The sequence below is a fragment of the Lepisma saccharinum genome, chromosome 1 (genome assembly GCF_977018435.1).
Source record: "Lepisma saccharinum chromosome 1, izLepSacc3.1, whole genome shotgun sequence".
In the NCBI taxonomy this organism is placed as follows: domain Eukaryota; kingdom Metazoa; phylum Arthropoda; class Insecta; order Zygentoma; family Lepismatidae; genus Lepisma; species Lepisma saccharinum.
Window position 1 is genome coordinate 51,191,552 of NC_139229.1, and position 15,567 is coordinate 51,207,118.

General features: G+C 35.5%; 1 protein-coding gene across 1 annotated transcript; it reads right to left on the reverse strand.

Moving 5' to 3' along the window:
* Window positions 1-876: 876 nt before the first annotated feature.
* On the reverse strand, window positions 877-7,436 carry nito (RNA-binding protein spenito). Its single transcript, XM_083131665.1, has one exon. The coding sequence runs from the start codon at window positions 7,348-7,350 to the stop codon at window positions 5,068-5,070; it is 2,283 nt and encodes a 760-aa protein (XP_082987791.1). The 5' UTR covers window positions 7,351-7,436; the 3' UTR covers window positions 877-5,067.
* Between the last annotated feature and the right edge of the window lie 8,131 nt (window positions 7,437-15,567).

A 15,567-nucleotide genomic window follows, 5' to 3' on the forward strand; every position in this document is an offset into this window, starting at 1 on the left:
CGGTTTATGGCAAACTCAGAGTTATTTTTACATGGGTTTTTAATGCTAAATATTTTCATATTGCTTTAGTTCTGGAAATGTAGGACAAAGTTAGTTTTAATGACAAAAATATATAAACTTAACTTTGTGAGAAATGACTCAATTTCTTGCATTTGGAAAACTATTTCATATCATCGGCCAATGAATATACAATAAACACTAAACCACCAAACTGCAATAACTGAAGGGTGACAATCTATTTTGCATCGAAGTTTCACTAGCCAGGCTAGAAATAATAGAACACATGGTGCCTCAGGTAACTTTCTTTGAACAGAAGAAATATTACTTCAGATAATATTGCATATTTCGCATTAAGGTGCAAAATTCGGTATTATTCTGAAAAATGGCATAATTCAAGTTTTCAGAAACATCGAAAACTTGCTTCCTCAACCTACCCATAAATATTTTAAACGCTTTATTGTGCTTTTTTCAATTTATCGGTGTTATCGTTAAAAGGAAAACTTCACGTCCCTACCTATAGCCTGATCTATATTGAACAAGACAGAATATGATTCATAATTTTACTAGTCAGTTTCCAAGACATTAAAATTTAGCGGGAGCAGTAAAGAATTTTGAATTTCACACTAACACAGAACAGAAAAAGGCCTTCAGCATCTGTGGGTTAACATGAAACAGATGACTATTAACAGAACTGCACAAAAAAGTTATCTAACATAAACATAAAGTTACTCTAACATAAAAAAAATAACAATACTAAATACAGAACGTTTAGAAGCACTTGCACCAGGAGAATACTATAGCAGAACTAATAATAATAATAAAAACTAACGTTTAGCACAATTTAAATCACATGCATGTTTCTCAGCAGCTGCTAACAAAAAAGCTCCAAAAAAAGCTTAAGCTCTTGAGAAAGATGTATGTAAATTCCATCAGTAATGAGTGTACATCAGTACAGTTTTTATTAATATTATTAGTCACATCTAGATCTTGACACTTGTGAATTAAATTAAATATTATTGGTAGGGCTCGGAAGTTGTGTACCTAAAAAGAAACTTCTCAAAAATGAACTATAAAGTTAGTTTAAATAATATGTGAGCTTCAATTTTTAAAAATATGTACTTGTCAAAGAATTTGAAAAACATAACTAAAGGGGTTGCAATCATTGTGTGAAGCTTAAAAAAATAATCCTGTATTACTGGTACTTAAAAATCATTCATTACTTAAGTATCCTTGGTGCACAGAATACACATGAATACATGTTAAATCAATGCACTTAGTTTCATCATGACAGTTTAGTGAACATTTTCCCAGTCTGAAAAGAAAAGTTAACCCATAAGTTGTTATAGATTTGTGCATTATAGACAAAATATAAGACTTACTAGTGTTGCGAAGAGGTATGGACTTACAAAATTTAATCTTTTGTGTCCGAAGTTCATTGGTTGTCATCCAACGGGCTGATATGACGATTACGCGAGCAAAGGCTATAAAACCAATTTTTGAGAGAGAGAGAGAGAGAGAGAGCGACTGGAAAACAGGTTGCACTGATTTTGCGATGAAGTTACATGTCATTTTACATAATTTTCTTTTGCTAGTTTTGGCATAGAAATGAGGACGAGTGAACGGATACTCACAAAAAATACCTATACACGGGTACGAAACTATTGCTGTTGTGTTTAGTAATGACTTTTTATCAACTTTCGAGCCACGATTATTAAATGCGTACATTATGCTGGGCTGCATAAGCTGAGAAGCAGCTCCAGACACATGAACAGACATTCTTGTCAATACTTTTAACAAGAATGTTAAATGGCAAAACTAGACCAAGTACTCAAAAATTAAATACATTACTGCTAAAACTGAATAATAACTAAGGATACTTTAGATTCTGCGGAAATGCAGCACAGCATTTTTCCGGATTCCACAAAATACCCAAACTCCGAAAAAATATCAGCAGGTATCAGTGAAAATATTTTTACAATAGTGATGAAGCTGCTATAGTATGCTACTACACGTAAAATACATTGACAACTGGAAGAAAAACAGATGTTCCCATGTGCTAATATATGGCATAATGTCAAGTTTCAATAACTAAAAATACAGCTTACCTTAAGACATTTTTCTGTTCCCCTTTCAATTTATATTCACAACTTCACACAATATTTCAAAGACAGCATAGAAATCAAATATGTGTTCTAACGTAAGCCACATCTTTCTTTTTTCATTATTAAAGAGAAGAAGCACATTCAAATAAGTTATAAACTTGAAAAGATGCAATCCTACAAGATTAATTAAATGATTGAAACATAGACCAAAACCAACTACCAACAAATAGTAAAAGAGCATTGATATAAAAATTGCAATTGTACAATACATCCATCCACCCTACATTATTATAAATGTTTGTTTATGGTGATAAAAAATGCACCAGGCATTAAAAAGGTGTAAGTATTCTGGTTCAGATTTAAAATACTTTTTTTCCCACATTTTCTAAGCGGAATGTTAAAGGAATTTTTGTTCCATTTACACAAAAATTTTTTATCAATTACATATCCACGGAAGAGTAAAAGGGGCTATTACGTCACTGTTACTGTACATTTGATTGTTCTCAGCAAAAATAGACAAATAAAATATGGAGAAAGAAGGGTGGGTAAACAGCCTTGTTTTTTATGACATTTCCTACTCTAGGACTTCCTTTTGCAAAATATATATGTTGCTGTGATGTAAAAATATCGTCAAATGCAATATAAACACTAAATCGTCCTGAAGAAAACAAACAAATTCTCACTTTTCTACCAAAATTTCAACTGTGACTTGATTGAAGTGTCATGATTATAAATACCATAATGCTGTCACAGTAATTACATGTGCAACATAATGCACAATCATATCCTGTAAAATCTATCTATCTATTTAGGACTGCAATAATTCCTATTTAGAAATGTTCACAAATTGCCAAGCACTAAACAACATTTGTAAACAACGAAATTACCTTTCATCTAAGGTGTTGTAAAATTTGTTAAACAAAATACAACATGTGGTACATTAGGAACATAACCTTGAACATGAGAATACCTTGCAATTGGTACGTCTGATGATGCATTTATAGAGACAAACCATTCAAGTACTTTTGATGAAATACATGTTTACTGTACCAGCAGCACCTTTGTCGTAAGACAGCTGGCTTTGGCCTTTGAAATCAATAAAACTTCCTTATGAGGACACGAAGGCAGTTTTCATTAAACTAATGTTAAGTGCCTTTTAAATTAAAACTTTTCTTTTTTTGTTTGTCGCTTTCGGACAAAACTATTTCTTCCATTGCACTAACTACACTGGCACAAAAATGCACAAAATGTGTATTCACTGGGATGAACAAAGGCACACACTTTTGTCTGCAATGACTTCTCTATTTATCCACAATGATTTGATTCCAGTTAACACAACAATAATTCCAAAGTTACACATGTCAAAATACAACACCATGGTCACAAAAAATGGGTGGAAGCTGGTTACTGTAGATATTATCAACACACGATTCAAATGGGCCTACTAAATTTTGAACACTATTCTGATTGCAAATGCTTTTCTTTTTACATAAACTCAGCACATTGAATTATTCGCATGTGTGGAATCACAATGGGCAAGACAACTGAATTGAAAGCAGCTTCCACCTCTGCAAGAAGACACATTTCTTAACATATTATTATTTTTCTTGTGAAATTTCACGATACAAAGGGATAGGTAGATTACTTCCAAAACACTTTTATACCATCAAGTCCTGTGAGCACATTGCACTTCAAGGTCCACATACACCAGCACACACTTGTGTTACACTGTTCACTTTATCAGGTCTTACGTTCATTTCACTTCACAACACACTGTCCACAAATATAATGGGAACTACACTGTCTCTATCACATTACTTTAGAAAGCAAACCCAAACACTGAATTATATTCCTATTAACCTTGTTTTTCATTTTTCTATATATCCTAAATGATCAAGATAAGTATATCCCTTTTAAATTACCTTGCATTAAATGATAGTGGTAGAAGATTCTGTACAACTACTAACGTTTGAAATTTATTTTACAAATGCACATTTTAACTAGAGAATGTCTACAAGATAAGAATTTTTTCAGCATCGCTTTGCCAATTGCTGAGAATGCTCATTTGCAGCCAATTTAGATGATAAATTTTTCTTAAAATAGAAATGACTGTGTACCTGACCACTGTATAGGCCTACAAACTTAAAATGTAAACAATGCAATAATCTCGTTACACATGATTATTAAGATCAGTATGTGCACATACATAAACTGCACCACAACTGAACTAATATTGAAACAAACAAATGCAACCTGTCAAATGATTTTTTTATGCATAAAAAAACTCTCTGCTGCAGAAGAGTAAAAAACATTTTACTTGCATGCACGTATAGTTCTTACTTTCTTTGTGTAGTACAACTCAACACAGTGTGCACTGAAATTATAGCAATTGATTTTAATCAGATTTTTACATCTCAAAAAATATGTAAATGCATTTCCTCTATAAAATACTGACATACCAAAAAAAAATCTGATATTTATATGTGAGGAATACAGTTCTGAATATCGTCAAAAGCAACTGCAGTGAATTCCTCATTAGTCCTTCAGGGAAAAAAAAAACATTACTTGTTAGGTGTATACATGAACCTGGAATTTTCTGATTTCTCAATCACAACAATCATGAGAAAACACCTGTCACTGGCGTTATGATTGCATATCTGATGTAGCAGACAAAATTAAATATGCAATCAGTGGAAATTAACCACAGAATATTATGTGTACATAACATGAAATATGGCAACAATGTCTTTTAATAAGAAATAAAAACTATGAACATAATTGAAAGCATTCCAGTTAATGCTCATGCACAAAAATCTTTAATAACATTTTGGATTTTAAATGTCAGCAATATTAAGATATTCATATGTACTATAATTGGAATGAACCTCAAAAAATTAATTTACTTGTGGCAAAAATATATAAATATTTATCTAGCTTATTCCTGGTTCATGATACTTTTATTGGACTAAGCACTACCTCCACGAACAACAACAATAACCAAGTGGTCTTCCTTCAAACCCTCTTCAGACAAATGAGGTGCAGTCCTTTTCAAAAGGTCAGTAGAAAATGGGCAGGGAGGAAAGGCGTACAGAACACCAGTAGCTTCAGTTTCTTTGTTTAGCAATGAAATCACCCCAGCTGCTTCTTTCTGTTTCAAATATGACACCAAATTACGTAACGGTCTTGCCTGTACAGAGGCATCATCAGTTGTGACTGATGCAGTAGAACCTGACAAACTTAAGAAAATGGCATGTGCATTAGAGGATGTAATACGCTTTGAAACATCTTCCAGTTTAGGTTGATCTAATCTTAACCTCTGAGTTATTCGGAGCTGCTGTTTCCCATCTTCATCTTTCAAAAGGCCATCCACAATGTCAAGGTCACCATCAGTCAAATGAAATTTTGTAGGGAAGAGAGAGTTTTTGAGAATAAGAGCACCTTGCCATACAACTTCACACTTACGTGCAATGTCTACTAATGTCCGAGCATTACTTATCACTCCATTTCGCCTTCCCTCAGACTTATCAGACACAGAATCACTTTCCATGGAACGCCGTCTTCCAGCTGGTGATCTTGATCTCGACCTTTCCTCGCCAGGTTCTGGAGTCCTTGACCTCCTGCCTGCAGGCCTTGTAATGTCATAATCATCTGGAGGGCGTTTGCCAGCCCATTCTTCATCTCTGTAGCCATCGTTAGGGTAACCACCAGCCCCACCACGGTAAGCACCCCTTCCTCCACCTCGTCGATCATTCCATTGTCCACCACGGCCCCTGTAATTCCGTGGAGGTCCATAGGCATAATCACCTTCCATCCAATTCTCATATCCTTGCTCATAGCCATAGTCTTCACGTCCTGGTACTCTTAACCTATAATCTGGTGCAGTAATGTCATCTGGGTATGGTCTTTGTTTATAACCATAACTAGGTGTAACATCTGCAAAATCTACTCTTAATCTGCGATCTGGTCCATCTAGAGGAAATCCTCTCATTTCCTTCACTGCTGCCTGAGCAGCATCTATAGAATCATACAGAATGTAAGCATGATTATCACCTTTTACATAATCGATTTTCTTGATAGCACCAAATCTGTCAAATTCTCTCTCCAATTGAGGAATTGATGTCCATGGACCCAGACCCCCAACCCAAATTCTAGTAGTAGGTGTCACTTTTCCATAGCCTATCTTACACTGAAATTTGCCAATGTATTGACCTGAGAGTTCTACTTTAGCCCTATGAGCCATGTCCAAATTCTGATACCTTACAAATGCATATGCATTTCCTGTTCCAGGTGGCGGACGCTTAATATCAATATCTTCAACTATCCCATAACGACCAAAAATCCTTCTCAATTCATCATCTGAAATATTAATTTCCAAGTTACCAGCAAATAACGTTCTAGTGGCAAGAGGGTCATCTTCTGGTGGAACATGATGGAGGTAATTTGGAAATTTATCCTTCTTGTTTTCATGTTTTTCAAAATGCGCTTTGTAGCCATGTCTAGGTGGTCCATAGTGATGTGGTGGACCTGGAGGAGCATGTGGTGGACCATGATGCGAAGGGCCACGCATGAAATCATGATGTGGAGGAGGAGGTCCTTCCCTACGAAATTCACGATGGGGTATTCCAGGAGGAGGAGGACCATAACCACGTTCGTATCTATCACTACTAGGTCTATGCCTATCAGAACTAAGACCCGGGGATCTCTGTCGATAATACTTATCATAATCAGGACTAATGCTTCTAGGTCTACGATACACATCAGCAGAACTTCTACCACTATCATACACTGGATCAACTATAGCTGGTTTATCAAACAAAATAATTCTTGGTTTGCTATGCTTTGCTTCTCGAGCATCTTCGTAACTTCTGAAACACACGTAAGCAACTCTTTCATCAAGATCATGATCATGAGACACTCTTACACTGATATCCCCATACCTTTTATATTCCCTGTACAATGTATCTTTGATAACGTCATCACTCGCTTTTGGATGCAGACCACTTACACAAAGCACTTTGTAGGTATAAGATCTGTCCGAAACACCTCTTGACCTTCCATAATCATCACGGTGGGAACTTTCCGGGGGGTATCGACCTCTTGCTGGGCTTGGTCCAGGAGATCTACCTCTGCTACCTCGCCGATCTCTTTCCGGTGTCAATCTTTCGTCCGAACTATCATCATACCTGCCTATGCTTGTACGTGATCTCTTTATAAGCATGGGAGTATCTCGATCAGAGCTCCTTTTCATTATTGCGTGTGGCACTGTTTACAATTCGGTACTCACAATTTACTTAAGTTCACTACTTCGACATGTACTGCGACGCTGTAATGGCAGCCAATATTCCTACGCTAATGTAATCAATACCTGTTAAGAACCAAAATTTATAAATGTATGTTCCTTTCCAATATTTTTATCTGAAAGGCTAACTACCATATCTAGTGTAATAAAAAGTACATTACTTTAGATGTAAACTAAAAAATATATGTTATTTCAAATTGTAAGGTAGGTACTATATGGCAAGGTTATTAGAAGTATCTATATGGTACTATTTTCGTACTTCTTTTATTGATAAAGCTTTTGCCTCTTTCTTAGCAAATGTTATTCATCACCACGTATTTTCAATCGTTTGATTCACAGGGACAAGAGAGTCGTACACGCTATAAAAAAAAGGATTCGTGGAAGGGGGGCAAGCCCGAAACTGTGGGTACATTTAAAGTAGTCATGAAATATATGTTAATAATTAAATAATATTCTTAAATATATATACAGAAGTTAATTTGCTACATTAATAAACAAGCAAATTAATTCCTTTAACAACTGCATCAAAATGTCAAGAAATTATAAAATAGGTGAAATGTTTTAATAAGTATTAATTTTATTCAATTATTGCTTTCTACTAGTAATGATCAATAGAGATTTCATACTTATAATAAGAAGCAGTGGCGTAGCAACATATGGTGACGCCGTCGGCGATATTAGAATACGAGGCCCCCATCCGTTCTTTAAGCATACGCAAGTAAATTATCATTACATAATAATAATAAATTACTGACAAAAATGCGACGGAGAAATTTATACTTGGCAGGATTGTTGTAACATACGAACGTTTTGATGTTCTTCAGGTACTAAGACAACTGACATATTCTTAAATACGCTAAACTTCTTTTTTGAAAATCAGAAATGCAAACTACAAATCTTTAAATATAATTATAGAGGAGTTCCTCTATGATTTAATCTACATTATTTATTTTTTATGAGTTTTTCTTTGCTTCCTCATTTTAAAATTTGTAGGATATAAATATCACAAACCATGGGACAAGAAGAAAATATCTAAAGATGCACATAAAATGTCGGTGCTTGATAGATCGGGGAGAAAGGGGGCGCTAACCCAACAATCCTGCCTAGGGCTCAGTAGTTACAATTGATCTCCATGGGGGTGGGGGTCACCGGTTATCAGGGGGCTTTTTGGACCAAGTCCATTTTCGAAAGTTTAACAGTATTAAATGAAGGTAAATTACGTGTGTGGGTGTGTGGGGGACTTCATCAAGTTAATGTAAAACATAAAATTTAGAAATATCATGCAAATACGTGTACACAGATTTTTTCTACATCTTCTGAAACATCTCTTGAAGTGTTAATTGTCTTCTACTGACATCATCCCTTACTACACACTGCATACTACTTTTGATGATACAGATATTTCTATCATATAAGAAAAAATACACACAATATATATTGCCCGAAGCAATAAAACTCCCCTTCATTCCCATAAATTGGGAGCTTTTTACCTTTGAGGCAGACGTGGTAGGGGTAACTAAGGTACAGATAAAGAAGTTTTCTTAAAAAAAGAACTTTCTAAAGTCTAGAGAATCTTTTACCTAGACTTCGGCTCATAAACAAGATGAACGAATGTACATCAGAATAGGTAAGACAAGAAACTCCTCGCAGAAATATCGTGCTGCAACGCCAAGGGTCCTGGGTTCGAATCCCGCTTGGTCATGGTTGTTTGTAAATGTCCATTCATCAATTTCATCACTCATCCCCATCTTCGCAAATTAGCCAAGAGGCACAAAACGCGAAGTAAAATAAAATATATCAAATAAAAAAAATCAAAATTTTGGGCATTCATATCATGGTGGTAATCGCCAAAAGATTTTCCAGATTTGAACATTAACCGCCAGCATGTACAACAATTACACGTTGCCCTTTAGACACCCGTGTTTTGACGGCAGCCACGGTTCAATCCACCCAAGATTCTTTCTTTGTTGTCAAGCTGTGAAAATAAGTCCGTCAACGTAAACAATGGGTCGTCCTTGTCGACGAAAGATTTTTATGGCTTTGAGGTACAATGAACCTAAACTTCTTATTTCGTCCTTTTCTATAAGCAATTGTCTGTTATTTTCTGCTTTTTTCCACTTAAACTCACTGCCTTGGAACTCTATTCTTTGTTTCAAAATCCTTCCCCAGATAGCAGGTAAGTTAACTGCAAGTTAAATCGACATTTGATATAACTTGCAGTTAACTTACGTCCTATCTGGGTCGGATACCTTCCCCGTCAGTAAGGTGAAATTCATGCACAACACGCCGAACAACACACTTATCGAACTCGTCTATAAGCCTTTAGATTTTTCGGCGAGGTCGTGCTTTATGGGGCGTATGAAAGTGTTTCTTCAACGTAGTGCATGCTTTACTTTCTATTAGTACAATTCTTCTCACACTGCTGAATGAAACACCACATGCGTGAGCCACCCTCCTTTGCAACTGGTTTTCGGACATACGAACTCCCACCTCGTCTTTCGTAAATGCATTGACATTATATACAATTTCTCGTCATTGGCTGTGAATTACTTTCCGTCTACCGAGTTTACTTGCTTTCTCTGAACTGCAAGCTTCCATGCTAGCAAGTACACTGCACACAAAACAAACACACACTTTAAATGAAGACAGGCAAGTCGATTGCGTTGTTTCTCGGTGCTCACACAACATTTATGACGTTTGGCAACCCTGCCACGTTTCCGACCCTGCACATCGGTGGGAGAGTTTCTTGTCTCACCTCTTGTACTGTAATAGCTGCTGTCTGCATTTTCACTTTTCACTGCAAACAAATTACACCAAAAATAGTTTTACTTAATGACGTAATGTTAAGGGAACTGATGGCAGTGCCAGGGGGGCTCAGCCCCGCCCTTGCCCCTGCCTGGCTACGGACCTGCTAGGGCATCAACATATCTAGCTACTACTACCTCTTCGACACAATCGGTTTCAATATCAACAAATCTTATATGTGTGGAATCTTTGGTACTTCCCGATGACGCAGTGGTAGTGTTGTTGCCTTGTAATCAAGGGGTCCCAGCCTCGATACTCGGTGGAGGCATTTAGTGGTTCAGATCCCACTTTAATCTGTACGTCCAGTCCCTATTAGTCTTTCTGAGCATAAAGTGGACTTAAAACACCAATTCAATCAATCAATCTTTGGTACTAATTTGATATTTTTTTAATGTAACCATTTTAATTTCCAATTGTAAGAATTGGTATGGATATTAAAAGCAAGTATCTTAGGTTATGTGCTGATTTTAAGACAGGACTGAATACTTTACTTGAGAAAGTAACTTATCCATTACTGAAAATAGATGATATTTTGAACACATTAGGTGATTCTGATACCTAATAGTATGATATGATTTTCAATGTTTGAATTTGTTATATGAACACGTACATGAAGCAAAAAAGAAAATACTGTTCTACCTTTTGAAAATCTAGTATCAAATCTCTTTACATTAAATTTTGTGTTCAGTAAAATATATTTTTGTGGCATAGGGACGTGACAACCTCATCGCCCAGTGACTTGTTCACTGCAGTTGGTCAAGAAATGGTCAACATTTTGCTCTGTTGGGATTTACAGAGCTGTTCTGTCATAGCGTCATGAGCGTCCCACAATCGGCAGAAGTGGGGTATGGTTGGTGGACTACAATGTGATCCTCCCAGCTAGATCCGAGGGATCCGCTGACCAACGACAGTGCGGTCCTCCATTCATATTGGGGGTTTGGCGTAGAGCTGACAACTCTGCACTGTAAAAAGACATGTCAAGAAACAGCAATATAAGGCCATGGATGTTCCCAAGGTAAAATATTCCGGAGGTAAAATAGTCCCCCATTCGGATCTCCGGGTGGGGACTACTTTGGGAGGTCCCTGGACTAAGGATAAGATCTACCTTAGGAATAAGGATATTAAATTAGGTACCTGGAATGTTCTGAACCTTTACCGGCCTGTGGCATTTCAGTGTACAGTTAATGAGATAGTTAAGTATAAATTAGATGTAGTAGCTGTCCAGGAAGTTAGGTGGCCAGGAGAAGGGAATTGTAAAACTAAAAATTATACTTTTTTCTATGGTGGTACTAAAAATCATAATTTTGGAACAAGGTTTTTCATAAATAATAGAATTATCTCGGCTCTTAAAACAGTAGAATTTATTAATGATAGGATATCATATGCAGTTTTACTGGGTAGGTGGTGAAGATAATACTAAAAGATGATTTTTATGCAGCGTTAGAACAGGTCTTTGATAAATTTTCTCAGGATGATATGAAAATTCTGTTAGGTGACTGTAATGCACAGATTGGCAAAGAAGAGACATTTAAACCCACGATTGGTAAAGAAAGTTTTCATGAATTAAGTAATGATAATGGTATAAGATGGATTACTTTTGCAACCTCAAAGAATTTAATTGTGAAAAGTACCACTTTTAAACATAAAGATATCCATAAATATACCTGGTTCTCTCCAGATGAAGATATAGATCTTGCTCAGGATAAGGACAGATGGAAGGCCTATGTTGCTGCAGCCATGAACCTTCAGGTTTAAGCAGGCTAGAGAGAGCCTTTCCAGATGGTAAAACTCATAATCGGATAGATCATATTCTCATTGATAAGAGAAGGCATACTAGTATAATTGACGTTCGTACACATAGAGGTGCTGACTGTGCCAGTGACCATTATTTACTAATTGCTAAATTAAGAGAAAGACTCTCAGTGATAAATCATAAGCAACAAAATCTAAAAGTTCTAAAATTTAATACAGGAAAATTTGCTGATGAAAGAATTAAGAGAGATTACCAAATTAAACTGTCAAATAGATTTGATGTTTTGCAGGATTTAAATGATGATGAAAATATAAATAAAACAGGTGTAAATAAGAATTGGGAACACATACGTAATGCAATAGAATCAGCAGCTAAAGAAAGTATAGGATACCATAAACCAAGAAAAAGTAAGCCATGGTTTGATAATGAATGTCATAATCTAATAGAAATAAGGAATCAGGCTAGACTTAGGTGGTTAAATAACTCTGATGATACAAATCTAAGCAATTATAATAGAATAAAGTGAGAAGTTAACCGCACGTTTAGAAGTAAAAAAAGAGATTACTTGAAAAGCAAAATAACGAAATTGAAATAAACAGCAAAAACAAAAATATCAGATATTTATATGAAGGTGTAAATCAATTTAGAAAGGGGTGGCAAACTAAAGTAAACTTGATAAAGATAAAGACCGTGATTTTCTAGCTGACCCAAGCGATATTCTAAATAGATGGAAGAACTACTTTAATGACCTTTCAAATGTTCATGTAGGAGATAAATCAGAAGTAAATGAAGTACACACAGCAGAACCTTTAGTTCCAGAACCTAACTTGACTGAAGTTAAAGATGCTATTAAAAGGCTAAAGAATAACAAAGCACCTGGCATTGATTTAATACCAGCTGAGTTAACTAAATATGGTGGAAATTCGTTAATATGTCAAATTCATAAATTAATTTGTTTAATATGGAATAAAGAAGAAATCCCTCAACAGTGGAAAGAATCCATAATTGTTCCTGTGTTTAAAAAGATCATAAAATGAACTGCAATAATTACCCTGGAATTTCTCTACTCTCAACAACTTATAAAATATTATCTAATATTATTTTAACAAGACTAACCCCACATGCTATTGAAATTATAGGTGATTATCAATGTGGATTTAACAGATCAACTACAGATCAAATTTTGCACATCAGACAGACACTTGATTGATTGATTGATTTAGTTTATTTTACTTCGCGTTTTGTGCCTCTTGGCTAATTTGCGAAGATGGGGATGAGTGATGAAATGATGAAATTGATGAATGGACATTCACAAACAACCAAGCCCGACCAGGATTCGAACCCGGGACCCTTGGCGTCGCAGCGAGAGTTGCTAACCACTTGGCCACAGGGTCGGGCAGACAGACACTTGAGAAAAAGTGGGAATATAATCAAAATGTCCATCAGCTATTCATTGATTTAAAAAAAGCATATGATTCGGTCAAAAGAGATAATTTATATATTAGTCGAGTTTGGAATACCTAAGAAGCTTGTTAGTATGATAAAAGTATGCACCAGTGAAACAGAAAATAAAATTCGTGTGGGTATTAATGTGTCTGACAAATTTACAATTCATGATGGGTTAAAACAAGGAGATGCATTATCTCCATTGATCTTTAATTTTGCCTTAGAATATGCTGTTAGGAAGGTAAAAGAAACTAACGAAGGACTAAAATTAAATGGTATGACTCAGTTGTTAGCATATGCAGATGATGTAGACTTATTAGGGGATGATATAAATACAATTAAGAATAATGCTAAAATATTTTTCAAAACTGCTAAAGAGATAGGTTTGGAAGTTAACAAAGAGAAAACTAAATATATGCTTACAGGCGGAAACCAAGTGTTAGGTAATAATCAAAATCTAATTATTGATAACAACTCGTTTGAACCAGTTTCCAAATTCAAATACTTAGGAGTAATATTAACAAATGAAAATTATATTAAAGAGGAAATAAAAAGTAGGCTTAATTCAGGAAATGCATGTTACTTTTCTCTTCATAAACTTTTGTCTTCTCGTTTAATATCTAAGAAACTAAAAGTTAAAATATACAAAACAGTAATTTTGCCTGTAGTATTATATGGGTGTGAAACCTGGTACCTTACATTGAAAGAGGAACACAAATTGAGAGTATTTGAAAATAAGATCCTTAGGAAAATATTTGGACCTAAAAGGGATGAGGAGACAGGTGAGTGGAGAAGGTTACATAATTTAGAAGTACATAAATTGTATTCATGTCTAGATATTATTAGAATAATTAAATCAAGAAGACTTAGGTGGGCAGGCCATTTGGCACGAATGGGAGAGGAAAGAGGAGTTCACAGGATTCTTGTTGGGAAACCTGATGGTAAGAGACCTGTAGGAAGGCCAAGACGAAGATGGAATGACAACGTTTAGATGGACCTAAAGGAAATCGGTAGAGATGGAAAAGAGTATATCTTGCTCAAGATAGGGACAGATGGAAGGCCTGTGTTGCTGCAGCCATGAACCTTCGGGTTTAAGAAGGCTAAAGAGTTAGTTAGTTAGTTAGTAACCATTTTGACTATCTTGCATATTAATTGTACCAATTAATTTTAGATTTCAGGACTTATATGATAATTGTGAATCTCATTTTGTTGTATGCATCTGAAGTGTTCTTGTACAGTAGTATTAACATGTGATGCAGTGGAGTAACAAAATCAAGTAAAATACCCGCACACAAGAAACAAACTTCCCTCCCCCCACCCACCCCAGTAAGTCAGATTCTTTCAAGAAATTTAAATAATTACTTTGAATGGCTAATTGTGGCTACACTGACATTAATAGTTATGCAAATCGGATCTCTACCTGTGAATTTTCATAGATTACAACTTTATCTTCTTTGATATTTGTATATTCAAAAGAAGGAAAGAAAAATACTTACTTTACTTACTTATCCACTCCCCGCCCCTCTTAACAGAAAGTTGACTTCTAAGAATGACACTTTTACTTCACAACATCAATAGAGCTTGGCCTTTTGCATTCAACATAGCCCAGTAAACGAAGGATTTTTGTTGGAACTAATTAGGGGAAAGCTCAATTTTGGTTTAAGTTTGACCATTATAAGAGACATTCAATATGCAGTGTTTCAAGAAATCATACATATCTCTGAAACTATTGGTCATATCAGGACGTTCTTTTTATAATTTCAGTGCCAAGATTACTCTCTACAAATTTGGACCTCTTCATGTTTTAAATATTTCTAATGGTTTTTGAGTAATTTTAAGACGAAATGAAAAAAATGTAAATTTTTAAACTTACTTTTTTCCTTTTGGCACTGCATTTTCGTTACGAATGATAATATTGGAAAATTATCCGAACAAAAGTTGTAGAGTATAATATTATCTTTCATTTGATACCAATAATGACAAGCTTGCTACTAAAATGTGCCGTGTAGTTAGTAAAGTTTGAACTGGCACTCTCACTTTCACTCACAATGTGGGCTATAGTGGAACCACGAGCAAAACAACTTGCGCAGACCCGCGCCTCCTGTGCACTGTACCCCTGCGAGTATGGGAGGGGGAGAGTGGACCATGCTTCCTTATGGCCC